The sequence below is a fragment of the Syngnathoides biaculeatus genome, chromosome 8 (assembly GCF_019802595.1).
Source record: "Syngnathoides biaculeatus isolate LvHL_M chromosome 8, ASM1980259v1, whole genome shotgun sequence".
NCBI classification, from domain to species: domain Eukaryota; kingdom Metazoa; phylum Chordata; class Actinopteri; order Syngnathiformes; family Syngnathidae; genus Syngnathoides; species Syngnathoides biaculeatus.
The window spans coordinates 7,211,306-7,236,971 of record NC_084647.1 but is presented as its reverse complement, the minus strand read 5'-3'; the positions used below and the strand labels follow the sequence as shown (position 1 = coordinate 7,236,971).

The 25,666-nt window shown below is 44.8% G+C and overlaps 1 protein-coding gene and 3 long non-coding RNA genes across 9 annotated transcripts in view; 1 reads left to right on the top strand and 3 right to left on the bottom strand.

The window, feature by feature from the left end:
* myo7aa (myosin VIIAa) overlaps positions 1–23,840 on the top strand; it is a 47,679-nt gene extending 23,839 nt beyond the window's left edge. For 4 of the 6 annotated variants that reach the window (XM_061828479.1, XM_061828478.1, XM_061828483.1 and 1 more), the window contains 38 exons: positions 35–451; positions 1,152–1,287; positions 2,564–2,670; positions 2,800–2,853; positions 3,168–3,305; positions 5,052–5,210; positions 6,188–6,280; positions 6,988–7,082; positions 7,543–7,627; positions 7,703–7,921; positions 8,261–8,368; positions 8,859–9,068; positions 9,141–9,347; positions 9,428–9,604; positions 10,009–10,098; positions 10,166–10,293; positions 10,952–11,078; positions 11,163–11,282; positions 11,789–11,962; positions 12,047–12,274; positions 12,352–12,519; positions 12,591–12,708; positions 12,784–12,910; positions 13,384–13,553; positions 13,633–13,823; positions 13,919–14,043; positions 14,526–14,683; positions 14,953–15,106; positions 15,224–15,379; positions 17,122–17,227; positions 18,192–18,305; positions 18,375–18,462; positions 19,057–19,163; positions 19,235–19,420; positions 19,741–19,857; positions 19,920–20,003; positions 20,179–20,298; positions 22,663–23,840. In XM_061828479.1, the coding sequence (XP_061684463.1) occupies positions 35–451; positions 1,152–1,287; positions 2,564–2,670; positions 2,800–2,853; positions 3,168–3,305; positions 5,052–5,210; positions 6,188–6,280; positions 6,988–7,082; positions 7,543–7,627; positions 7,703–7,921; positions 8,261–8,368; positions 8,859–9,068; positions 9,141–9,347; positions 9,428–9,604; positions 10,009–10,098; positions 10,166–10,293; positions 10,952–11,078; positions 11,163–11,282; positions 11,789–11,962; positions 12,047–12,274; positions 12,352–12,519; positions 12,591–12,708; positions 12,784–12,910; positions 13,384–13,553; positions 13,633–13,823; positions 13,919–14,043; positions 14,526–14,683; positions 14,953–15,106; positions 15,224–15,379; positions 17,122–17,227; positions 18,192–18,305; positions 18,375–18,462; positions 19,057–19,163; positions 19,235–19,420; positions 19,741–19,857; positions 19,920–20,003; positions 20,179–20,298; positions 22,663–22,755 (5,454 nt within the window). In that variant the 3' untranslated portion in view covers positions 22,756–23,840. The remainder of the gene's footprint in view (positions 1–34; positions 452–1,151; positions 1,288–2,563; positions 2,671–2,799; positions 2,854–3,167; positions 3,306–5,051; positions 5,211–6,187; positions 6,281–6,987; positions 7,083–7,542; positions 7,628–7,702; positions 7,922–8,260; positions 8,369–8,858; positions 9,069–9,140; positions 9,348–9,427; positions 9,605–10,008; positions 10,099–10,165; positions 10,294–10,951; positions 11,079–11,162; positions 11,283–11,788; positions 11,963–12,046; positions 12,275–12,351; positions 12,520–12,590; positions 12,709–12,783; positions 12,911–13,383; positions 13,554–13,632; positions 13,824–13,918; positions 14,044–14,525; positions 14,684–14,952; positions 15,107–15,223; positions 15,380–17,121; positions 17,228–18,191; positions 18,306–18,374; positions 18,463–19,056; positions 19,164–19,234; positions 19,421–19,740; positions 19,858–19,919; positions 20,004–20,178; positions 20,299–22,662) is intronic. The other 2 variants (XM_061828482.1, XM_061828480.1) reach the window with 1 other exon arrangement.
* On the bottom strand, positions 2,703–11,279 carry LOC133505369 (uncharacterized). Its single transcript, XR_009796230.1, has 5 exons — positions 11,166–11,279; positions 8,235–8,327; positions 5,067–5,233; positions 2,944–3,271; positions 2,703–2,844 (listed from the first exon to the last, which is right to left on the bottom strand). It is a non-coding gene; the product is annotated as an uncharacterized LOC133505369 (long non-coding RNA).
* On the bottom strand, positions 11,445–15,081 carry LOC133505373 (uncharacterized). Its single transcript, XR_009796234.1, has 3 exons — positions 14,953–15,081; positions 14,494–14,702; positions 11,445–11,591 (listed from the first exon to the last, which is right to left on the bottom strand). It is a non-coding gene; the product is annotated as an uncharacterized LOC133505373 (long non-coding RNA).
* LOC133505371 (uncharacterized) lies at positions 15,353–22,754 on the bottom strand. Its single transcript, XR_009796232.1, has 3 exons — positions 22,638–22,754; positions 17,080–17,219; positions 15,353–15,479 (listed from the first exon to the last, which is right to left on the bottom strand). It is a non-coding gene; the product is annotated as an uncharacterized LOC133505371 (long non-coding RNA).
* Positions 23,841–25,666: the final 1,826 nt, after the last annotated feature.

Genomic DNA, 25,666 nt, shown 5'->3' with positions numbered 1-25,666 from the left:
GACGCGACTGACGCGAGGTGAGCGCGCGTTGCAGGGGATTTACGGCCGCCTGTTCGTGTGGATCGTGGACAAGATCAACGCCGCCATCTACAAGCCTTCGTCCTCGCACGGCAAAGTCGTCAGGCGCTCCATCGGACTGCTGGACATTTTCGGCTTCGAGAACTTCGCCGTCAACAGGTACGGCGCGGAGTCGCGCGCAACAGCACCCGCGCGCGGCGCTAAGCGGGCGTGCGTCTGCAGTTTCGAGCAGCTGTGCATCAACTTCGCCAACGAGAACCTGCAGCAGTTCTTCGTGCGCCACGTCTTCAAGCTGGAGCAGGAGGAGTACAACCTGGAGAACATCAACTGGCAGCACATCGAGTTCACCGACAACCAGGACGCCCTCGACATGATCGCCGTCAAGCCCATGAACATCATCTCGCTCATCGACGAGGAGAGCCGCTTCCCCAAGGTAGGCGTCGAACTCGCGCCGACTACGTGCAACTCTACGCAACCGCTTATAATGCCGGGTTTTGTTCATTTATGCCACTAGATGGCGCACTACGATTGTGCCTTGAGACCAGAAGTTTAATTTGGTCCGCGACTACGCTAACTAAACGTAACGTACCGTACCGTACGTACGTATCATATTGTAATTTGTGACACGGGATTTAAATCGGAGTCACTGATGCTGTAGTGGTACACAGGGCTGACTTAGGTGCGGGCAGCGCGGGATCGATTCCCGCTCAGTGACGCTGTCGATATCCGCCCTGCGACTGATTCTCGACCAGTTCAGGGTGTAATCTGCGAGCTGGGATAGGCTCCGGCTTTCCCTTGTGAGGATAAGCGGCTCAGATGAATGGATTTAAGTCAAACAGAACGTAAAAATGGAACAGTTTGTGGATTAATTTAGTGTGTGGCTCTAGAACTACCAGTAGTACGCTGCGCCTAGAGATTCTTCCCATTGAGGTTATGAACATTATTGTTTAAATATTCGGTGCTCTAATCGCTATAACATTTTGACGCAATGCTATTACTTAGCCCGTCTATGGTGTTTTTTGTATGTTAGCATTAAGCTAAACGGGCTTTCTAAAGGCAACGCAATGCGCGTCTAATTGGTTGTTTTATGTTTAGTTTGACAATAAGTGTGTGTGTTTTTGTGCGTTTTTCAGGGTACAGACAGCACCATGTTGAATAAACTCAACTTCCAGCACAAAGTGAACAGCAACTACATTCCGCCCAAGAACAACCACGAAACTCAGTTTGGGATCCAGCACTTTGCCGGCGTGGTCTACTACGAAACCCGAGGTGCACACCCGAACAACCCACGATGCGCGCATTGTGACATAACTCGTAATTCGTGATTAAATATATCCGGACGCCTCCCTAGTGAGGTGTTCCGGGCATGTCCAACCGGAAAGAGACCCCGGGGACGACCCAGGACACGCTGGAGAGACTATGTCTCTCGGCTGGCCTGGGAACGCTTCGGGATCCTTCCGGAATAGCTGGAAGAAGTGGCCGGGAAAGGGAAGTCTGGGTATCCCTGCAAAAGTTACTTCACCCGCAACCCGACCCGGAGAAGCGGTAGAGAATGGATGGATGGAAATATATCAATGAAGAAAAAAAAAAAGGGCTGCAGCAAAACGGGCTTTTTTTTTCTATTCAGAGAACACCGGACAGTGTTTGAGCACCACTTGGCCTCTATGTGTGCACGTGCCTGCTTTTCCACATTGGTCGTCGTCCGCGTTTGTGCGTCAACTATTTGCTTCTCGTACGTCCATTTCCTACGTGAGTTGTAAGTTCATAGTTATGTGGAATTTTTGGACTCGTCTGTTTTTGCCAAATCAAATATTTTCTTCCCGTTTTGTTCTGGTTTTGTGGTGAAGTGACAAAGATCGGGTTGAAAGATTCTTTGTTGTTGATCAAACTGGCATCATAATGTTTAATATCTATCGGTCGATCAATCTATTTATATATAAACATATCCATCCATCCATTCATTTTCTTAGCCGCTTATCCTCACAAGGGTTGCAGGGAGTGCCGGAGCCTATCCCAGCTCTCAACGGGCAGGAGGCGGGGTACACCCTGAACTGGTCGCCAGCCAATCGCAGGGCACGTGGAGACAAACAGCCGCACTCACCATCACGCCTTGGGGCAATTTAGAGTCTTCAAATATGTTTTTTGGGATGTGGGAGGAAACCGGAGTGCCCACCCGGAGAAAACCCACACAGGCACAGGGAAAAGAACGTGCCAACTCCACACAGGCGGGTCCGGGATCGAACCCGGGACCTCAGAAATGTCAGGCCAACGCTTTCCAGCCGATTCGCCGTGCCGCCTAAACATATGAAACCTTAAATCAAAACGTTTACCTTTGCCTAGAAATAAAAATAAAGCTAATTTGACGAAAATGTATAAAAAAAAAACATTGCATTTGAACTCTTGAATTTAGCACTGTTTTGTTTTGTTTTTTTTGGGGGGGGGGGTGGGGTATTGTTGTTCAAAACAAATAATTTGTATGAACGGCATTCGAACCCATGTCGGTGGGGAAAACTGACTGGATGCGTGCACGCCAACGTCTCACCAGGCTTCCTGGAGAAGAACCGGGACACGTTGTACGGCGACATCATCCAGCTGGTTCACTCCTCCAAGAACAAGTTCGTCAAGCAGATTTTCCAGGCTGACGTTGCCATGGTAACGCACATGAAAACGTGAACAAAACCGGATGCCGTTTCCCGTGACTTTTTCCCCGTCCCGCATGTTTTCAAAAAACGTCTCCTTTTGTGTGTGTCACTTGCATGATTTGTCGGCGTTTCCTTGCAGTTTCTCTGTGGTTTTGCCCCCTGTCTCCATCTTCCAACCGGCTCGCTGCCAAAGGTAAAAATCAAAAAAACACCAGTTGCATAAAATTCTCTCTCCTGCATGAAACCCGTTCAGTTCTTCAACCGAATCCGCACACAAACTTACCTCCGTGGCTGACGAGCTCCTTCGGTACCGGGCCGTTGGATTGAAACGGGTTGAAAAACATCCAGACTCTCGATCTCGAGGCGACACGACGCCGCGCGGCTCCTGCGTACGGGCCGCGAGCCGCGCTTTGCCCACCCCAGCGCATTTTTTTTTTGAACGTATCCCACAAAGAGGAAGAAGTGCAGGAAGGGCAAAAATTTAAAAAAAACTGTGTGTGTCGGTAGGGCGCAGAGACCAGGAAGCGGTCTCCCACGCTCAGCAGTCAGTTCAAGAAATCTCTGGAGTTGCTGATGAGGACGTTGAGCGTCTGTCAGCCATTTTTCGTACGCTGCATCAAACCCAACGAGTACAAGAAGCCCATGGTGAGTCTGCGTGTTGTTCTCATCTTTTTTCTTTTTTTTTTTTTTAACTAACAGAAAAGCTAGCATGCTATCTGTATTTTGCAACTAGCTATTACATGTAATTACCGTAACAGGAAATAATTTGACGACGACTGATTTTCCAAGTGCTAACTAGCCTCACAAGAAACTAGCCGTTACTTAAACACGTAAGCACGAGCAGTTATGCGCTAACCCTGGAAGTGGCTGTTAGCTTTACAAACGAGCTATTACGTGACATAACTACCCGCGATGACTGCATTTTAAATCTGTTACCTGCCGTTATAAACTTGTTACATGTAATAAATAAGTAGCACTAACATTCAATAGCTAAATTTACATAAGCTAGCTAGCACGTGTGTGTCAGGGGCGTGGCCAAATCACTGGGCGGTACCACCTCTGACAGGTGTTATATTTTGGACACTAATTGACCGAGCATTTAAGTGGTGAATGCGGCCTTGGGTTTTGCCAGTTCGTTGCTTTACTGCATCCTTGGATACTCCGCTACTGTGCGTAGGTTCGCAAATTTAGTGGAGAGCAATCCTTTGTGACAGCGAGCCTGCTATAGCTGCTGAAGAACTATTCAGTTCCGGTGTCGAGGACCCAACAGGCAGTCCACGGAAGCAGCAGTCATGAAATCTGCAGGCGTGAAAGGCAGGTCGGTAGGCAAGCAAGAGTCGGTACACGTGAGAGCAGGAACAGAATCAGGAGAGTGCAGGAACGAGGCAACGATCTGGCAAAGGCGTCAAGGACCGGCACAGTCTTGACAGGAACCGGCAGGGCCGTGACATCATCAGATCTTGTGCACATTTTAAGATCTTGCCTGTTGCTTAGCGTTTTTGTGCTTCCATCTGTTTTGGACTACCTTTTCGTGGTCAACTTTTGGAATAAAAACACTCTTAACATTATGCCTTTGCCTCGGAGTCCTGCATTTGAGTCCGCCCCCGTGTTGCTGGCTTATGACACATGTGCCTGTTATGTTATGCGTTTTATGCAAAACATCTGGTATCAAAATAAATACACAAAAGTGGATCTTGCAGCTACAGTAGCTAGCACTGTTGTTATGAGCAAGACTTGGCCACTGCCAAGAGGGGCGTGGCCAGGCCACCCCTCTGAGGGGTGTCAACGGCATTTGTCACTTCGTTCCGCTCAGTTAGTGAGTTGCATTCACTGACAGTAGGAATCTTCACCACTGAGAATCGTGTAGTGTTGAGCAAACCTCGCTACAGCGTTTCTGTCCCCCCACAGTTTAGTCCTGTCTTAATTTAGGTTTCGTAGTCAAGTCCTAGTTCGTGTTTCCTAGCTTGTCTCCTAGTCATCAGACCTCTCTTCACGTTTTCGGATCCTGCCTTTGCCTTCTCGGACTCCTTACACCCTGTAAGACCCTGTTCCTTGAATAAACCATGCCTAACATCATGCCCTCATCTCGGAGTCCTGCATTTGGGTCCAGCCCTGCACCGTTGGTCCGTGACAACTGTAAATGAGTGACTGTTACGGCAGGTGACGGCAAATTTGCAAGAGATGCACATGTGGAACAGAAACGGCAGTTATGACACCGAGTAACTAGTTAGTCGAGCCGAAACGCTGTTTCACGTAATAATTTGCTGTTACACATGAACTAATTAGCTGTTACGTAATGTACGTAATCACTTTTGCACACAAACGTGCTCAAGGGTATATCGGCTGTTGTGTAATGCAGTCTGTGGTCGTGTTTATGCTTGTGCGTCGCAGCTGTTTGACCGGGACCTGTGCGTGCGCCAGCTGAGGTACTCGGGAATGATGGAGACCATCCGCATCCGCCGCGCAGGCTACCCCATCCGCTACACCTTCGTGGAGTTTGTGGACCGCTACCGCGTGCTCATGCCTGGAGTCAAACCCGCCTACAAGCAGGTAGCGTTGGGAAAACGTACGGCCTGCACACACGTGGACAAAAACATTCTGGTTGGAAAAAGAAATAAAATCACAAAGGTACTGTAATGCCCTCGGATGTAGGCAAGGAGAGACGCAGTCAGCCAGTCAAACACAAATTCAAAATGAGAACACTCGCGAGGAGAACGGAGGAGACGGGGACTCTAATGCTGAACTGACAGAAGTTACTCCCTTGGCCACACCCCTTAAAGGCACACCGCAACACATGATTGTACCGCTGCAATATGTGCAATTGCACAACTGACACAGTCGGCTTGAAAGGCTCCTCACTTTTTCTCATCAAAAGCTCAAATTGGCTTTTGCTCATTGCAACAAAAAAAATAAAAGAAAACTTGAGTAATTCTAACTTTTTCATTTGGTTCGTCAACAAAAATCACTACAGGATTCAAAGGAAATGATCAAAAAGCTTCTGATTTGATTAAATAAATTCACAAACACCAACTATAGCCCGAGAAATAGCCGCTCACACGCTAAACGATATCGACAGGCACAAATGCAAGTAAAGAGCAACGATTAGCTTGAATTTTTATAAGCAAACATCACCACAATGAATTCTGGGTGCCCACAATGCTTTCTACTGACTCCATCAGAGTGATCCTGTTTGGATCATGTGCGCGTGGGCGGTTGGTCACGTTATTCAAGCAGAGCATGCCTGCCTCCAAAAGGCTCACTCGTGTGTTGTGATTGGACGGTGGCCACGTGGGCAAATTAAATACCTGCGGTCTCTCTTTGAAATGATATATTTATGAAACACGCACTTGTTTGGGCACTACTTTGCAGAATGCGTACATTGCAGATTTCAGGAATGCTACCCCAACAATAAACGAGGCTTTATAGTACTATTTTTGATATCTTGGTCCAGTCGACATCACTCCAGTCCTTGGTACCTTCCATTTCTGGTAGATTTTTGTAGCATGCTGTGACGTTATTTATTTCAGGAGGACCTGAGAGGGACGTGCCAGAGGATCGCCGAGGCCGTGCTGGGCCGCGACGACGACTGGCAGATGGGAAAGACCAAGATCTTCCTCAAGGTCACTTGCAACGATCCAGACCATTTTTCCAAATCATCTTCAGCACCCCGAAACTTTCAAAGATCCCTCCAAATTTTGAGGTTTTGAAACTACAGAGAAAAGTGTCAACGCTAAATGTTTCGAACAGGAGTCCTTCCATCCATCCGTTTTCTGTCGCCCTGATCCCTGCTTTGACACAAACTGAACAACCCCCCAATTGCCTCCAAATTGGTCGGTTGGTGACAGGAAGTACAGCATGATGCGTATTTTGGGTGGCCTCATTTTCTGTTTTGAAGTCGTCTATCAGTTGTGATGTCACTTCAGCAGTCGTCTGCGTTCCGGTCCGCAGAGTGCCCGGCGAACGTTTGCTTGGCGGACCGGCGTTGGTCTCGTGCTGCCCTCCAGGAAGCCTGACGGGAAGTAGAAAGTGCAGGAAGGAGCGCCACGCGCTCTTTCCTGACAGGAAGCCGACAAACAGACGGCAGAGCAGAGGGACCGAGAATAAGACGAAACGGATAGTCGAGTGACTCGTTTCAGAAAACTGAATTGTGATCACAATATCCAGCATAATTAAAAAATAATCCAACATCCGCATTCACATGCTGGAGGTAGTGCGGCCAACAGGAACCAAAGGAAGAGAGTAGACTGTTGCAAATCCTGACTGGAGTTTAGATTCTGAACGTAGGTCAGTGCTCGCTGGTCTTGCTAACGGTTTGTTGGGTGTGCAGGATCATCACGATATGCTACTGGAGATCGAGAGGGACAAGGCCATCACGGACAAGGTCATCCTCATCCAGAAGGTGGTGCGGGGTTTCAAGGACAGGTGGGGTCCCGCATCAGTACCCACGGACACTACATCATCTTTACTCACCGTCGCGACGGACTTTTTACCGTCTCCCACGACGGATACTGTGTTTTATCAGACATATTCATCCTCCGTTCAAGTGTGAAGTGCCTAAACGTGCCAACGTTTAAACCTGTTGAGATTTCTGTCTCTTGTTATCAATGTGACTAGCAACGATTCACATCCTAATCTTGATCTTCAACTCAAAATCTGTGCTGATCTTCAATCCCAAGTCATGCAGCGTCGCCATTTCCTGGCATCTTTTCACCATTACACTTACGTAGAAGCTTGAACTTCTCAGACAAGCTGGGCGAGACCCTTTTCCCTGCCAACCCGTTGACCACGTACATGCTGGGATTCCAGCTGGTGGATGTAAACATCCCCGGAAGTTACTGCGTTAATTATTAAACTAAAGTGAAATAAATGTATGTCTCTTCAGATCAAACTTCCTGAGGATGAGGAAGTCGGCCGTGCTGATTCAGAAGACCTGGCGGGGATATCAGTGCAGGAAGAACTACGGCGCTGTGAGGCTCACCATCAGCGTCTCCACGGGATATAGACCAGACCTCTTCCCTAAATCCCGGTCCTTGTCCTTTCAGATGCGGGCGGGCTTCTCTCGCCTCCAGGCTCTGGTGCGCGCCAGGAAGCTGTGCGCCTCGTACCACGTGGCCCGCCAGCGCATCACCGGCTTCCAGGGCCGATGCCGAGGCTTCCTGGTGCGGCGCGCCTTCAGACACCGCCTGTGGGCCGTCTTCACCGTCCAGGCGTACACCCGAGGGATGATTGCGCGCAGGCTCTACCGCAGGCTCAGGGGCGAGGTAGAGGACATTTTGTAATGTTTCTGGAAAGAGTAGGCGCTAGGGAACTTCCAGGTTGTAGGAGGTGAACTTGAACCGTGACAAAGCCTTATGTTGGAGGTTGTATCAACCAACATCTGAATTAATCCAGCGCGAAGACACAGTTGGACATAGAGGTGGTATTATAGCTAGGGTTCCAAAACTTCAGCAATTTTCCAATTTAGCAGTTTGTCCGTTTATTCCAATCCCATCAGATTTTGGCAATTTCCTGGTAAGGGCGTATGACCTGGTACAGCGAACCGCTCTCAGCCGTCTGATCCAAACCGGAACTTACTTGTGGTCTTTTGTGGCACGCCTCAGTACCGAAGGAGGCTGGAGGCTGAGAAGATGCGTCTGGCCGAAGAGACCAAGCTGAGGAACCAGATGTCTGCAAAGAGGGCCAAGGCCGAAGCGGAACGCAAACATCAGGTGAGGCCCATTATGAATTTTTTCACAATTTCATAAACATTACAAGAAAAAAGATTCAAAACCATTCAGTTCTTGAACATTAAATGCAAATATATTGAACTTAAACATTACATCCAATCACTGGTGTGGCGGATCCGTCCATGTAACGCACGCAGTGGACACTTGGACAAATCCAACCAGCCCCCCCCCCACGTCTTCAGATACGCTGTTCATTAGTATATGTGTGCAGATTATCAGAATCTTATTAATAAGAATCCACCTCATCTTCAGTTTCCCTCTGTAGTCTCCGGCCATCACTTGAAAGTGGTTCTGGATCTTGCCTGAGCCTCGTCTGGGCACAGTGTTGTCCATTAGCTCAACTGTTACGGCACAATCTGGTGAAATTCTGACAATTTTGTTGTCAGAATCATCTAGTCTATCTTTTTTCCTTTGAAACTCAGTTGGACAGGTGGTCACGTCGCCCCCTTGCCGTCTTTCGTCGTATCCGCAGGAGCGTCTGGTCCAGCTGGCCAAAGAGGATGCCGAGCGTGAGAAGAAAGAAAAAGAGGAGGCGAGGAGGAAGAAAGAGCTGGTCGAGCAGACAGAGCGGGCCCGTTTGGAACCAGTTAATGACTCAGAGATGGTGGACAAAATGTTCGGCTTCCTTGGGACCACCAGCTCCTTTCCCGGCCAGGAGGGACAACCACCCGCCGGCTTCGAGGTAGGTTTCCTAGAATCTTTAATATTAGCAGAGTTGGAATTTTCTGGACTGGTCGCTCCTCCTCATCTGCAGGACTTGGAGCGGACCCACCGGGAGCTGGAGGAGGAGGACCTGGACGAGGCTCTTCCTCTGCCGGAGGACGACGAGGAGGAGGATCTGTCAGAGTACAAGTTTGCCAAGTTTGCAGCCACCTATTTCCAGGGAACCACGACGAACACCTACGTCAGACGACCGCTCAAGCAACCGCTCCTTTTCCATGAAGATGAAGGAGACCAGCTGGTGGGTCAAAGACTTCACATCCAATCACCTCGTCAGTTCTTAACATGATGACGACAATGTGTTCCTTATTCCAATTTTAGGCAGCCCTGGCCGTGTGGATAACCGTGCTGAGGTTCATGGGGGATCTGCCAGAGCCCAAGTATCACACGGCCATCAGCGACGGGAGCGAGAAGATTCCGGTCATGACCAAGATCTACGAGACCCTCGGGAAGAAGACGTACAAGAGGGAGCTGCAGGCCCTCCAGGCAGAGGCAGAGGTGAGGCGGGGGAGGATCAGGGTGGAGGGACAACATTTTTGACAGATCTTTATGACCAACATACAGATCCGTCAATAAATGTACCGGTTCTAGAAACATCAAAGACCATTTAATCTCCAAGAGCAACTGAAAATGAGTTTTTTCTCATTTCTGTTCGGGTTCTTTGAGGAACCGAACACACACGTTTTTATGTTCTCTGTTCTGGATCTTTCATGGACCAAACTTACTGTCTGTGATTTATCTCTCTGTTCTGGTTCTTAAATCAACACACAAAATTTGTTTTATCTCATCTATTCTGGTTCTTCAAGGAACCAAACATGTTACATCGTTGCTGTTCTGGTTACTCGAAGAACTGAGCCCATCTGCTTTCTAATCCTAAGCCAATTCTGTTTTCCCACCTCCAGACTCCTCCGTCCGACAGCCATCGCAAAAACAGCATCCGACACAAGTTGGTCTCTCTCACCCTGAAGAAGAAATCCAAGATCACAGAGGAGGTAAGATCCTTCCGATTTTCTGGTGCAAGTTCCTGGAGACTTAACAAACCGACGGAAAAACTGTCAGGTCACTAAACGCCTCAATGATGGAGAGCATGGTCTCCATGGTAACAGCATGTTGGAGGACCGCCCGACATCCAACCTGGAGAAACTTCACTTCATCATCGGGAATGGCATCCTGAGGCCAGCATTGAGGTAGAAAAAAAAACTATCAAGATGAAACAGTGGTTAGGATCACTGGTTTTCCTCGGGTCAAACGAATTGGATTAGGTCATGCTCTTTGATAAATGTGAAAAATGTAACTAGTTCCTGCTTTGTCTTCCTAAGAAAAATTGTTCCAAACTTGGGTTCATTTTATCTCATTCTGAACTTGAAATGATCATTCATGCCTTTGTGTCCTCGCGCCTTGAACATGGATCTCTTCACCTGTCTCAACAAAACTTCATTGGACTAGGGTCTACAATCAGTCCAGAATACCAGCCCGAGGCTTTAATGGGGAACCCATCGGTTTAGCCACCTCACTCCTTGTACTAGCTCCCTGTTCCCGTCCAAAATGGTCAAAAGACCAGAATGCTCCACACTTGGTGGATTCAGTGTCATTTTATTGATCTGTTCGTCACTGTGATCTCCTGAATCCCCTTTGCTTAATGTTCCTGAAAAATATTATCACAAAAATTAGAATATGATCAACTCTTTCAGTCTATTGGGGATTGTGGAGTTTGTATGTTCTCCACATGCCCTGCGATTCGCTTTAAACCAGTCCAGGATGGACTTAATGACTTTTCATCCAGGGGCCCAGGGTCCAATCGTGCTGGCGGGTGGGTGGCAACAATTCACTGTGTCTATGCGCTAGGGATGAGATCTATTGTCAGATCTGCAAGCAGCTGAGTCAGAACCCATCCAAGAGCTCACACGCTCGAGGCTGGATCCTCATCAGTTTGTGCGTTGGCTGCTTCGCACCGTCAGACAAGTTCCTCAAGGTCAGAACGCTCGGTTTCAAACAAATGTAATTTCAACACTTACACCAATAGTGAGTAACGTGATGTTATGGTGTTCACACGCAGTACCTGAGGAACTTCATCAGCAGTGGGCCACCGGGTTACGCCCCATACTGTGAAGAACGACTCAGAAGAACGTTCGTTAATGGTACCAGAACACAACCTCCATCTTGGCTGGAGCTGCAGGTACACACATGAGCAAAGCAAAGCAAATTTATTTGCATAGCGCATGTCATATAGACGGGAACTGAATGTGCTTTACGTGATTAAAAGCATTTAAAAACAAAGAAAACATATAAAATGGTGAAATTTAAAAAATGAAAACTAGAATACATATATACACTCGCCTGACTTTGGTGCAGGCAGGCAGCGTGGGTTCAGTTCCCACCCAGTGACTTTGTCGATAGTGCCCTGTGAGTGACTGACGACCAGTTCAGGGTGTCGTCCACCTTTCGCTCAAAGTTGGCCGGGATAGGTGCCAGCATTTCTGTGACCCTTGTGAGGATAAGCCGCTTAGAAAAGCGATGCATGGATTTCTGAGAAAGTTAAATTAAACTCACCACTCGAGGCTGTAATGCATTTTAGGTTCATTTCAACCGGAAGCCCAGAATCTGGTACTTGTGAGTAGTGTTTCCAAAAACACAATAATAGTCCCGATCCTGTTACACAAATGCCGTTGAATTCATATCCAGGCAACCAAGTCCAAGAAACCAATCATGCTGCCGGTGACGTTCATGGACGGAACCACCAAAACACTGCTGACGGACTCGGCGACCACCGCCAAGGAGCTCTGCAACACACTTGCCGACAAGATCAGCCTGCACGACCGATTCGGCTTCTCGCTCTATATCGCGCTCTTTGACAAGGTCGTCGGAGATGTGATCACACTTCCGAGTTTCTTTCTGGTTGAAGACTTTTTCATCGTCGTAATGCGATCGGGTGGCGCGCAGGTGTCGTCGTTGGGCAGCGGGAACGACCACGTGATGGACGCAGTGTCACAGTGCGAGCAGTACGCCAAGGAGCAGGGAGCCCAGGAGAGAAACGCCCCCTGGCGGCTGTTCTTCAGGAAAGAGATCTTCACGCCGTGGCACTGCGCCTCCGATGACACGGTCGCCACCAACCTCATCTACCAGCAAACCGTCAGGGGCGTCAAGTTTGGAGAGTACCGCTGTGACCGGGTGAGTGTTCCGATTCTGTAGACTCCTTCTCTTCCTTAACACCGTCTCCCAGTTATTTATTTTTCCCGTTGGCCCAGGACGACCTAGCAGAACTTGCGTCTCAGCAGTACTACGTGGATTACGGCTCGGAGCTCCTGCTGGAACGCCTGCTGAGCCTCATCCCGTCCTATATCCCCGACAGAGAGATCAGCACATCGAGAACGGTGGAGAAGTGGTCACACTTCATCATGGCAGCACACAAAAAGGTGCAACTCAGAAGTGGATGTGGTCACTTTCATTTGTAGCGGAAGTGAATCCTCGGCTTTTTATTGTTCAGGGCATCTACACCCAGAAGAGGTTTGATCCCCAGAAGGTGAAAGAGGAAGTGGTAGACTTTGCTCGCCACAAGTGGCCTCTGCTCTTCTCTAGATTCTACGAAGCCTTCAAGTTCTCTGGTGAGAATCAATCACCCGTCGCACAAACTATTGAGCGTGACATTACCTGATGATTTTCTTTGCTTTGCTTGGCAGGTCCAAGTCTGCCCAAGAACGACCTCATTGTTGCGGTCAACTGGACCGGGGTATACTTTGTGGATGAGCAAGAGCAGGTCCTGCTAGAACTTTCCTTCCCAGAAATCACTGCGGTGTCTAGCAGCAGGTGAGGCATGCTAGGAAATGTAGTCCTGCTTGTGGTCCCAGTAGTAGCCATCAGTTTTTAGCATTTGCCTATGAAATCTTCATGTGGAGTTAAAGGGGTGTGGGGCAGTCTGAAGGTCTATGAGAGTTGAGGGTTGAACCAGGAGTGGGTACATTAAAGAACTCTACTTCCTAGAATAACGCTACAGTGTCCAGTAACAGGTGAGCCATGCTGGGTGCTGAAGTCCCTCTTGTGGACCTAGTGATGGTGATTTGACTGGGACCGACATCGTGTTAGGGCATCAGTTCTTCAAGTCTGTAAGAATTTCACCAGAGTGTTGAAGGACCAAAGACTAACAAAATGAAGATTGACACTAGTTGGAAGACTGGTGCTACTTAGTCCCACATCATCAAGGACTCGGACCACCAAATTCTAGAAAAAGAGCACATTTATGTGTACCAGTAGCCGATGCTAAATGTTTTTGGTTCTTTTAGGGGCGGAAAGTTGCAGAGTCAGAGCTTCACGCTGGCAACCATCAAAGGAGATGAGTACACTTTCACCTCTAATAATGCTGAGGACATCCAAGATCTGGTGGTGACCTTCCTGGAAGGCCTGAGGAACAGGTCCAAGTTTGTTGTGGCGCTACAGGACAGTCCCAATCAGAGTAGGTCCTCCTTGGACTTTGGGATGTATTCTAGAATTACACAAAGGTGTTCACAAAATGTCCCCTGACTGTTTGCTAGATGGTGAACCGTCCACGTTCCTGAGTTTCCAGAAGGGAGACCTGATACTGCTGGACCAGGACACCGGAGAGCAGGTTCTCAACTCGGGCTGGGCGCACGGCGTAAATGAAAGAACCAACCAGAGAGGAGACTTCCCGGCAGACTCGGTCTACGTCCTGCCCACCATGACACGACCGCAGCAGGAGATCGTGGTGGGATGAGAAAACCTTGAGTATTGTATCGGGCAGAAGACTTGCTCTTCTTGTGATTGATGATGATGTTGTCACCCAATCAATCAATCAATCAGGCGTTGGTCACCATGACACCAGATCAGCGGCAGCAGACAGCAAGGGTCTCGCAACTTGTCCTGCCTGACAGCGAAGACTCTGTCAAACCTTACACACTGGAGGAATTCTCTAATGACTACTTTAGGTATACACACACAGCTGATACCTTGGCTTACCGTGAGGGTTTTAAGCCTCATTTAAGAGGTCCAGTCGGGGCTAGAATTTCAAATTAGGGTTGAAAACAAAAAGTTTACAAAAAACTCTTAAGCAAAGGATCGTGTTTTAGACCAGAATTGGCGCTTGAGATTAGGATTTCAAGATAGGGTTAGGGATTCAAACAAGGATGAAGGTTTTCAAACCTGAGTTGGGATATCAAACCAAGTGAGGGTTTCAAGTTAGGTTTCAAAGGGTTTCAAATTAAGATCGAGGTTTCTAGAGAAGGTTTGAGTTTCAAATGAAAGTAGTAAACCCCAACGAAGACTTAAAACTCTAACCTGACTTTAGATTTTAACACTGGCTTGAAACCCCACTTTGAAATACTAACCTGGGCTTGAACACCTTACTTGAACCCCTAATCCAAATCGCTAATGCTTACTTATACATCTGTAATCGGTGTTCTTGGTGCAGGCCTCCACCCAAGCACACCCTGAGCAGGGTGATGGTCACAAAGAACCGAGGCAAGGATAAGCTGTGGAGCTGCACCAGGGAGCCTCTCAAACAGCCCCTGCTGAAGAAGGTGGTCCACCACGAGGAGCTTGCTCAGGAGGCCTGTATGGCCTTCATCGATATCCTTTCATCATGTTCCTAAGTTATTGGTAGCGTGTTATTACGGTGCGACTTACATGCTGTTACTATGTTACATACTACCATGTTAAATCCTGTTATGATGACATTACTGTTATTACTCTTGTAACATGTTACTATTTGAGTAACTCATTACAATGTTATGACCTTGTAGTTACAATGTTATTACCATGATATTACCATGTTTTGGGATTTTGAGTTACTACCATATTTTTACTAAAAGCAGCACGCCCCTTAGCGCGTTTTCTACCTGTGATGAAGTACATGGGCGACTACCCGTCCAAGCGCACTCGCTCAGTCAACGAGTTGACGGACCAGATGTTCGAGTGCGCGCTGAAGGCCGAGCCCCTGAAGGACGAGATTTTCTGCCAGATCATCAAGCAGCTCACCGACAACCACGTCAAGTGCGTACTCGCCTTTGACCCAAGCGCGTCTTGCAGTCCATTCTTTGCACAACTTCCTGTCGGAGGACGTAGACTACAAAAAGGCAAAAGCTAAAATGTGCACGGTGCCGGTGGCAGGTACAGCGAGGAGAAAGGCTGGGAGCTGCTTTGGTTGTGCACGGGCCTCTTCCCTCCCAGCAACGTGCTGCTGCCGCACGTCCAGCGCTTCCTGCAGTCCGAGAGGCGACACTCGCTCTCGACCGACTGCATGCACAGGCTGCACAAAGCCGTACGGTGAGCGCCAGCCGCCAGTTGGGGGGGGCGGGAGAGGCCACGTTTGAGCCAGGACGATTGGACCTCCTCGGTTGTGGATCAGCTTCAAAAATCACATTTCCTTCAATGCAAAAACAAACAAACAAACAAAAAAGAATAATAATCAAATAAATTACAATTTTTAAAACCTATTATATGATTAATCTGCAAAAATAAATTGAATCTAAATTATTTCATAAATGTTTTTATTTTGAAAAAATAAATTAAGCAATTACTAAAACAAAGTATACAAAAATGAAATATACATTTCAAATGTTTCTTTATTATTTACAATAACTGGATTAACCATTTATTTCACATGATAAATGTGCATATGTAATTTTTTTTACAAATACTTTTATTAACAACAAATTTATGTATTTTTTGTGACAATGAATAGGCCACGCTTGAGCCAGGATCAGCTTCAAAAATCACGTCCTTCAATGCAGAAAAAAAATAAAATAAAATAAAATTTTTAAAACCTATATGATTATTCTGCAAAAATAAATTTAATATAAATTATTTGATAAATATTTTACTTAAAAAAATAAATTCAGCAAGTTTTAAAGCAAAGTATACAAAATTGAAATATACATTTCAAATGTTTGTTTATTATTTACAATAACTGGATTAACCATTTATTTCACATGATAAACGTGCATATGTAATTTTTTTACAAATACTTTTATTAACAACAAATTTGTGTATTTTATAACTATCAAACCATTTATTTTTGCGACAATGAATAAAATACTGACGAAATAAAATAAGTGTCCAATGTATGTTTATTTTAGTGAATAAAATACAGACGAAATAAAATAAGTGTCCAATTTATGTTTATTTTAGTGAATAAAATACTGATGAAAAAAAATAAGTGTCCAATTTATGTTTATTTTACTGAATAAAATATTGACGAAATAAAACAAATGTCCAATTTGTTTATTTTCGTGAATAAAATACTGATGAAATAAAATAAGTCCAATTTATGTTTATTTTACTGAATAAAATATTGACGAAATAAAACAAATGTATAATTTGTTTATTTTCGTGAATAAAATACTGATGAAAAAAATAAGTGTCCAATTTGTTTATTTTACTGAATAAAATATTGACGAAATAAAACAAATGTATAATTTGTTTATTTTAGTGAATAAAATACTGATGAAAAAAATAAGTCCAATTTATGTTTATTTTACTGAATAAAATACTGATGAAATAAAATGTGTCCAATTTATGTTTATTTTAGAGAATAAAATAATGACGAAACAAAATAAGTGTCCAATTTGTTTATTTTCGTGAATAAAATAATGATGAAATAAAATAAGTGTCCAATTTATGTTTATTTTACTGAATAAAATATTGACGAAATAAAACAAATGTCCAATTTGTTTACTTTCGTGAATAAAATACTGATCAAATAAAATAAGTGTCCAATTTATGTTTATTTTAGTGTTATTTAAAATAGATATCCTGTATATAGAACAAACTATTTAATAAACTATGAAATGTGCACTTTAAAACGTATTTTACTTACTCACAACAAGTAAATGAGATAAAATCGTAGCTTTTACATTTTTTTTTTTGGTTTTGTTATTTGTAATAACTACTTGACAATTCTTTCGCGAGCTCAATCTAAAGCGATTGTAAATACTCGGGAGGGCCACCGCCGGCACAATACGCACGTGAAAATGAAAAAGACAAAAATGTCATTTCCCCGGCGACAGAAACGGGTCCAGGAAGTACCCGCCTCATCTGGTGGAAGTGGAGGCCATCCAGCACAAGACCACGCAGATCTTCCACAAGGTTTACTTCCCTGACGACACTGATGAGGTACAACAAACACACAAACGTCCAAAACGTCAATTCAACAAACGTGCACGATTTTTTTTTCATGATTGCTGTTCATAACAACAACAAAAAAAAAAAAAACAAAAAATCCCCCTGTTCTGTTTTAGGTCAAATTAATATGCTTTAAACTATATTTTACAAATACTAAGAACATACAATATATTAAATGCATATTATCACTACAATAAATTATTGCAGTAATAGAATATTCATAGGATGGTTAAAGCGTTGGCCTCGCAGTTCTGAGGTCCCGGGTTCAATTCGGGACCCGCCTGCGTGGAGTTTGCACGCTCTCCCCGTGCCTGCGTGGGCACTCCGGTTTCCTCCAGCATCCCAAAAACATGCAACATTCATTTGGTAACACGAAAAATGCTTGTAATATCTCAACTTTATCATTAATGAAATATGACAATTGGAAATTTTGGTACAGATTTTTTTCACAAGAATCATGGAAAATGACACGTTTGGCTTCGAGGGCCACATAAAATCATGTGGCGGGCCAGATCTGGCCCCCAGGCCTTGAGTTTGACACCGGTGCTCTAAATTGCCCCTAGGTGTGATTGTCTGGATGTGCCCTGCGGCTGGCGACCGGTTCAGGGTGTACTCCCCCCTCTGCCCGTTGACAGCTGGGATAGGCTCCGGCGCTCCCTGCGACCCTTGTGAGGATAAGCGGCTAAGAAAATGGATGGAATTTAGTATTGCCGTTCTGAGATTATGTAAAACCGCTAATTAGTAACCCGATACAAATCTAATATCGTCTTTTACGATTTCATTGTCGTCGGCGATGGAATTTCCCCGCTGAATTGCGTAAAATGATCAAGATGGAGGAGGCCTCGTTGTTTTTTGCACTTGAAGATTTGAAATGCCGGCGTGGTCGCTATTTTTGCAAAAAAAGGCGTCAGATGAAAGCCGAGCGGCACGTTGCGCTCACCGCTGACTTTGGCAGGCGTTTGAGGTGGAGTCCGGCACCAGAGCCAAGGACCTGTGCCAGAACATCGCCAGCAGACTGCTGCTCAAGTCCCCGGAAGGATTCAGCCTCTTCGTCAAGATCTCGGACAAGGTGGGCTCCCCTTTTCGTTTTTCGTCCAAATGGGATTCGCTTCACTTTGCGTCTTTGCGCGTCGTGCAGGTGATCAGCGTTCCAGAGGGAGACTTCTTCTTTGACTTTGTCCGACATCTGACGGACTGGATCAAGAAATCACGGCCAGTCAAAGACGGTAGATACGTACCGCCATCTTTTTTTGTTATTATTTTTTAACTCTGTTCGACTTTGCAACATGAAATTTGGTACACACATCTAGAATGAGGAGACCCACTAAAGGTCTTGAGTCCAGACCCAAAAAGAAACAGGAAGTGGTGCTTTTAGGCTGGGTAGCATCGGCTGGTTTGCAGAGAAAAACTTGGTCCCCGAAAAAAACCTTTACATTTGGTAGCCATAACTATCACGAGTAGACCCACGAAAAAAGTCTCAAGAAGCCACGTTTCAAAAGACACAGGAAGTCAGCCATTTTGGTTCCATGCGGTCACTTGTGGCCAACCAGATTGAGAAGAAAAAAAAAAAAAAACATCTGTGCTCGAAACGCCACGTTAGGTCTGCTGTTATGACTGAAAGCAGCCATTTTTGAGGCATCGCCAGAGGTCCTTCGAAGAACCTCCTCCTGGAGTTCTTTTAGTCACTAACACATTTCCTGTACTGGGCAAATGACACCAAAGTGAGGAACGAGAGTTTTTGTCTTTTCGGGAACTCGGAGAGTCAAATCAGAGTTTGATGACGTACAACACAACTAAGTCAAATCTATTTTACCTTGCAGGAGTGGTTCCCTCGCTGACCTATCAGGTGTTCTTCATGAAGAAGTTGTGGACCAGCACCGTTCCCGGCAAGGACTCCTTCGCCGACTCCATCTTCCACTACTACCAGGTGAGTCCCGCCCGGCAGACGACGGCCACACAAAGGAAACGGACGCCTGATTTTGTGACGACTCCGAGCAGGAGCTGCCCAAATACCTGCGCGGCTACCACAAGTGTTCGCGAGACGAAGTCCTCCAGCTGGCGGCGCTCATCTACCGCGTCAAGTTCGAGGACGACAAGTCCCACTTTCCCGCCATTCCCAAGATGCTGCGCGAGCTGGTCCCGCAGGATCTCATCCGCCAGATGTCACCAGATGACTGGAAGAGGGTAAGCCTGGATAGTTCTTGATAGATTCAACTCAAACGGGGAACAGGTTTCTTTGGTTTTCTTTGGAAATCAACCCCAGTGCCAGTTGGGCTAAGCAACATGAATTTTGGTAGACCTGTTTCTCATCTGTCGAGCCACCAGTAAAGCACAAAAACCCATGTCCAAAGAAAACACAGCAAGCCTGCCACTTGGTACACTTCAAGGGTTATTTCAAATCCTTTGACCTAAAACTGTAGGTCCCCAAACCAGTTTGGCTTTGCTGGAAACATGAGTAGACCCACAAAAAATGGTGGCAATGTGTTTGTGTGTGCATGAGACAGTCGGTGGTGGCCTTCTTCAACAAGCAAGCCGGTAAATCCAGAGAAGAAGCCAAACTGATGTTTCTTAAAATCATCTACAAATGGCCGACATTTGGCTCCGCCTTCTTTGAAGTCAAGGTAAAAACAGAAAGAACCCGACGCCGCTTCACGCCCAGACTGATCCCGATCTTTGTCTCCAGCAAACCACGGAGCCCAACTACCCGGAGATCCTCCTGATCGCCATCAATAAACATGGAGTCAGCCTCATCGACCCAAAGACCAAGGTTTGTTCGTCTGCTCCAGAAGGCAAAACCCGAAAGGCTTGAAAAATTGGAAGAAAATTGGAAATTTTTTGCGGAATTTGCAAACGAGACATGTCTCTTAGTAGGTAGCTCTGAAGCCCTGAAGCTAACACAGCGCCACCACGTGGCTGATGTTGTCATCTTTGTGTCCGGCCAGGACGTTCTGATCACCCATCCCTTCACCAAGATCTCCAACTGGAGCAGCGGGAACACATACTTCCACATCACCATCGGAAACCTCGTCAGAGGAAGCAAACTCCTCTGCGAAACCTCCCTGGTGGGTCACAAAAGATTTCACGTGGACAAAAGTATACAGCAAATTTTAAGCGGTTAATCGGAGGTGGCCAAACACTTTGGTCTGTAGAGAGCTCGTGCACCTACGTCATCAAATCACGTGACTTTTGTTTACGCCGCCATATTGCCGGTCTAGCAAAGCATCGTTCAACGCTAAGTCGGTTGGAGGCGACACGAAAATGTCTTATAGCACGACTCCCAGAGTCTTGTCCGATACCGTTGGACATTTAGAAGGTGAAAATAAACGACGGAACGTGGAAAAATTAGATAAACTCGGCGTAGAGGACCCGTATTTAAGGCTGAAATTGGAGAAATTGGACTCATAATTCGCTTCCGCTTGTCTCGGACAACTGGATCTACACATGGATCTGGTGACTAAGTCATCGAGATTTACACGGAAGAGTTTGAAAGCGTATAAAAGTTTGGACGGATACTTTGTTGCTGGATCTGGTATCGGGAACAAAACCCACGTAGTGACGGTTTTGACGACTTGTGAACGCGGAAGCGTGTTCGGCGACACATTCAACTTTGCCGGAATCCATCGATCTTTTCAGCTAGTATTCAATACAAATACCAATATTTCAATAAATGACCCCTGCTTTTACACAAACTCTCATTCATCAACTATGATTGAGAAGAAAAAAAAAACGAGGCCGGAGTCATCTCCACGGAATGTACACGGAAGCGATTGCGGCTACACTTAACCTCCGTAAACCTCTGCGACAGACATTTTTTTTCTAACACGCATTGTTCTCAAATGAGCCAATTTGGCATTATAAATACTTTTTAGTAATTTGAGATTAAGAAGAGTAATTCATATGTGAAATGACCGATCGGTACACGGGCGTGTGTGTATTTTGGTCGGGCGCCATCCATCGCGTTTAATTGCCGAAATCCATCGATATTTTCTGGTCTTTTCAGCTGCTATTCCATAGAATGACCTCTTTGAATATTTGTCGCGTCTGTTGTGACAACCAACGGCACAACAGGTCTCGGGTATTGTAAATATTCTCCTCCGCTTCAATGTCTAGCAGCTCTGTTTGACCTGCAATATGGCGCCGTGAAAGTTGTGATGTCACGTGCACGAGCTCTACATACAGTCACGTTGTACGTGCGATTTATTTTTCCCGAGCAGGCAAACTTCGAACAAGTTCTGCCTAGTTACAAGGCGCAAATGCGTCACGTGACCAGGAAATGTTTAGCTTTTCATTTTTCCGGGATCTTAAGCACATTATGGCTGGCCATGCCGCCATTATTAAAAAAAAAAAAATGGTTGCAGCAGTTCCTCCAGGCTACAATGTATTTTTTTAAACACAAGATGTCACCACAGAGCCACAAAAGACGACTATGTTCCATGTTTAGGGTCTATTTGTGCTTTTATATTTTTATGACTACACGTGGATTTTATTTTTTTTAAAGGCACGAAGCAATAAATAAAACAAAATGTTAGCAAGTTTGGCTTCAAATAATCATCACTCCAAGTTATGATCGTGAGCAGAGCATACACAGGATGTCAGCTATCCTGTTTTTTTTTTTTTTTTTTTTGTCTGACCAGGTGGTGACCAGGAAAAATGTCGGCCAATTTTCTCATTTTCTGTGGTTAACAGTCAGAAATTCAACAAGGATCAAACATTATGTGACCAGGAAATACTTATGACATTTTAAATTTTTATTGGGCATGGCATGGACATAAATTGAGCCCAGTAACAGTTAGGAAACACACAAAAAAAAGATATTTTTCAATTGTGTTTTGCTAACTAGGCTAACAGTTTTGCTAACTAGGCTAACAGGCACGAGTTCTGCTAGCAACAAAGTGCAACACCAAGAAATACAGGTGTGTACTTCAAAAATGTTGTTATTGGATTTAAAGGGACTATTTTCGGATAGCAACAGGTCAGATACGCAACATTTTTTTTAATACTGTACACATGAACACAAAGTCTGCCTCCACAACACCAAGAAATACAGTAATTAGTGTACTTAAAAAACGTTTTTTATAGTGGATTTATAGGGACCATTTTTGGCTAACGGGTAGGATACGCAACATTTTTTAATACTGTACATATGAACACAAAGTCTGCCTCCACGACACCAAGAAATACAGTAATTAGTGTGCTTAAAAAACGTTTTCCATAGTGGATTTATAGGGACCATTTTTGGCTCGCAACAGGTCAGATACGTAACATATTTTTTTTCAATGAACACAAATTCTGGGTTTATGGTATGAACACAAATTTCCCCCAGTAACAATTGGCAAAAGCAGTAAATATATATATCTTTTTTTTTTTAATTACACTTTCCCCCCGAAAAAAATGGGCTTACTTCCTGGTCTGTGCTCCTCTCAAAGGGCTACAAGATGGACGACCTGCTGACGTCGTACATCAGCCAGATGCTGACCGCCATGAACAAGCAGCGGTCCGAGCGCGCCCGCGCCAAGTGAACGTCCTATTGGCTGGAGGCCGCCGAGCTCGCCCGTCTGCTGCGCCCTATTGGCCAGCACTGCAGCTGGGGGCGGACCTTCGCCCACCAGCTCTGGCGAATGAGTCGCCGGCCTTCTGTCGACTCGGACCACCGGAATCTCCCCGAGGGGGCTTCCGCCGGAAGGGAAAGCGGCGACGGCGACTGGAGCAGTTACCGTGACGACGAGCCGTCCAGCGAGGACGACTCCCTCTAAATTGTTTGTGGAGAACATTATGAAAGCACACCTTGTGCTAACCGCTCATTTCTACGCTATCTCACATGTATTTTTTCTTTAACTTGGTTTACAATACACGATGGGATCATTTCCGGTGACGTCACCACCGTCCCAGGATTCCCTTTTTCTTCGACGTCATAACTTGTTGACCAATCGGATGGATTAACGATAGAAAAAAACTTCACGCTTCACCTATCGAGCCAGTTCGCCGCCATTTTGGTACTCCCAAAACGTGTGTTTACGGTTGGATTATGGTGGGGGTTTTCCTCAAAGTTTGGCATGGAGAATTAAAATTGGTCACGTGAGCTTGACAGTTTTTTCAGTTATGGTAACATGAAGGATTTTTTAATTCGACTTGTTAAGACAAAAAAGGTGAAGTGCAAACGAAAGACAGGAGGAAACCTTGCGTATTACCGAGCGCCCGATTTCCGTGTGACATGTTAACTTTTCGCAAAATACGCTGCGAAGCACTGTCATCATAACATCGCAAAATATATATATATTTTTTTGTCATAAAAACATTCAATTTTAAGTCAATTAGTGAGATATATTTTTGGAAATAAGGACTCGCAATGGGAAAATACATGCTAAACGCATTGTTCATTTGTCGTCTCTGCAACGTCCTATTATAGAAAATTTCAACTTGTTTCCTCGGATTTGAAAAACAAATTCAATTTTTGGAGTTCTGTATTATGAAATTTATCCAAAAAAATTCGCAGAAATTGTGTTTTTCTTGCTTATCCACTGGTGAAGTTTGGGAAAATATTGACATTGCTTTTTTGCGAAAAACCGTCGGCCTGTAAAGGTGAAGCGGAGAGTGAACAGCGAACAAGAACCGTAAACAAAACTTTGTTCAAGTGAATTAAGCTCATCAGAAAATAATAAAAAAACAAACTTTAACAGTGTCAAAGTAAATCTTTCTAATTTACCTGTGTAAAAAAATTTCTCACATCCACGAAAATGGCGACGAACGCACAGGCCGCCACGCTTGTTTTGGGAGTATCAAGATGGCTGATGGCGACTTCGGTTTTGGTGGCCCATGAGCCATCCAGTCTCTTTTTTTTTGTTTTTATTTTTTTTTTTAATAGATCATAAATATTTAATACATGTTCTCTGACCTCTATGACACACGAGATGGCGGCCGTCGCAGGGCATGACGGGTAATTGGGAAACCTACAAGGAGCAAAGGTCACCAGGAAATACTCGTGTCAGTTGATAATTTGCTATTTTAGCAGCTTTGAATTCTGCCTGGAAACAAGTTGCAATTTCCTTCGAGCAACAAGGAAGAAATTGACTGAATGATTTTTGTCATAATTAATATTTACTGTATATACTTTTGTGGGCTTCTAGGCACAAATTCTGCCGAGCAACAACCTGCAAGTAGACGACGTGACCGGGCAGTTGAATGATTTCCCAAAATCAGTTTAGTACTTTTTGAGGAATTTAGCAAGGATTATTTGAAGAGTAACAAAAAAAATGCTTGTTTATATGATGAATTAATAACTAATTGTGTTTTGCGGGCTGTTAATATATCAAGCTTTGGCAAGATAGCGTCTTTAGCTTGCTCACCTGTCAGGTTGCACAATGGTTTATGAATGCGGCAATCTATTTTAAGATTAGCAGAAGCAGGGAAATGTTGAACAGAGCAGATGTGAAAGATTTTTTTTTTTCATTTTTCAAGAGTATTTTTAATTTCATTTTTCCAGTTTCACCGTGCCAAACTTCCCAATTTCCCCGTCCCGTCACTCGAGTTTGTCGTTTTGCTGTGATTAAATAGCATTTGAATTATGTAAACTATTGATTGTAATTCGACAATAATTAAAGAGTTATTTAGAGCACATGTTCAACGACACAGGCGATGGCTATTTATGAAATATGAAATGTGTTTTATACTTTGTACTCCCGGCATTAGATTGCTGTGTTTTCTTTGCAGTGCATGTTTTTTTTTTTTTTTTGGACCTCACTGTACTTGTTAGCGTCACAAATAAAATGGCAAAAAATGGATTTAATGACCCCACATTTTTATTGATTAAGATCATTTAATTGATAATCTAAATTTGATTTCAAGGTGGACCACGGAAATTAAATGGAGTTTTTTTCTCCGCTTTTTTTTTTTACCTCACTTTTCTATATTTTTCCGACGGTTTCAACACATTCTGCATTTTGTCGTGTAAAATATGTACAAGAATGTCCACCAAAAAAAAAGGGAGATGATGACTAAAAATTGTGTTGCAGCAACACAGTTATGGATTTATTTACAATATAGCGAGTACTGCATGGACACATATTTCATTTTGGAGAACAAAAAATGAAGTGGAATGAAAAAAAAAATTGTGAATTTTTTTTTTATTTTATTTTATTACAAAACAAATTTTTTCCCCAAAAATTGAAAAAAAAAATGTTACACTTTTCAAATCGCTTGCTGATTCACTGCGGAGGACCCCAAAGACTCCTCAACACTTAAAATAATTTGTGTAAAAATAATAATAATAATAAATGACTCCCATGAAAGGCTGAAACACCTCATGGATGTGACTCCTATAAATAGGCCATAAACGCCCTCGATCCATCCATTTTCTTAGCCGCTGATCCTCACAAGGGTCGCGGGGAGCGCCGGAGCCTATCCCGGCTCTCAACGGGCAGGAGGCGGGCAACG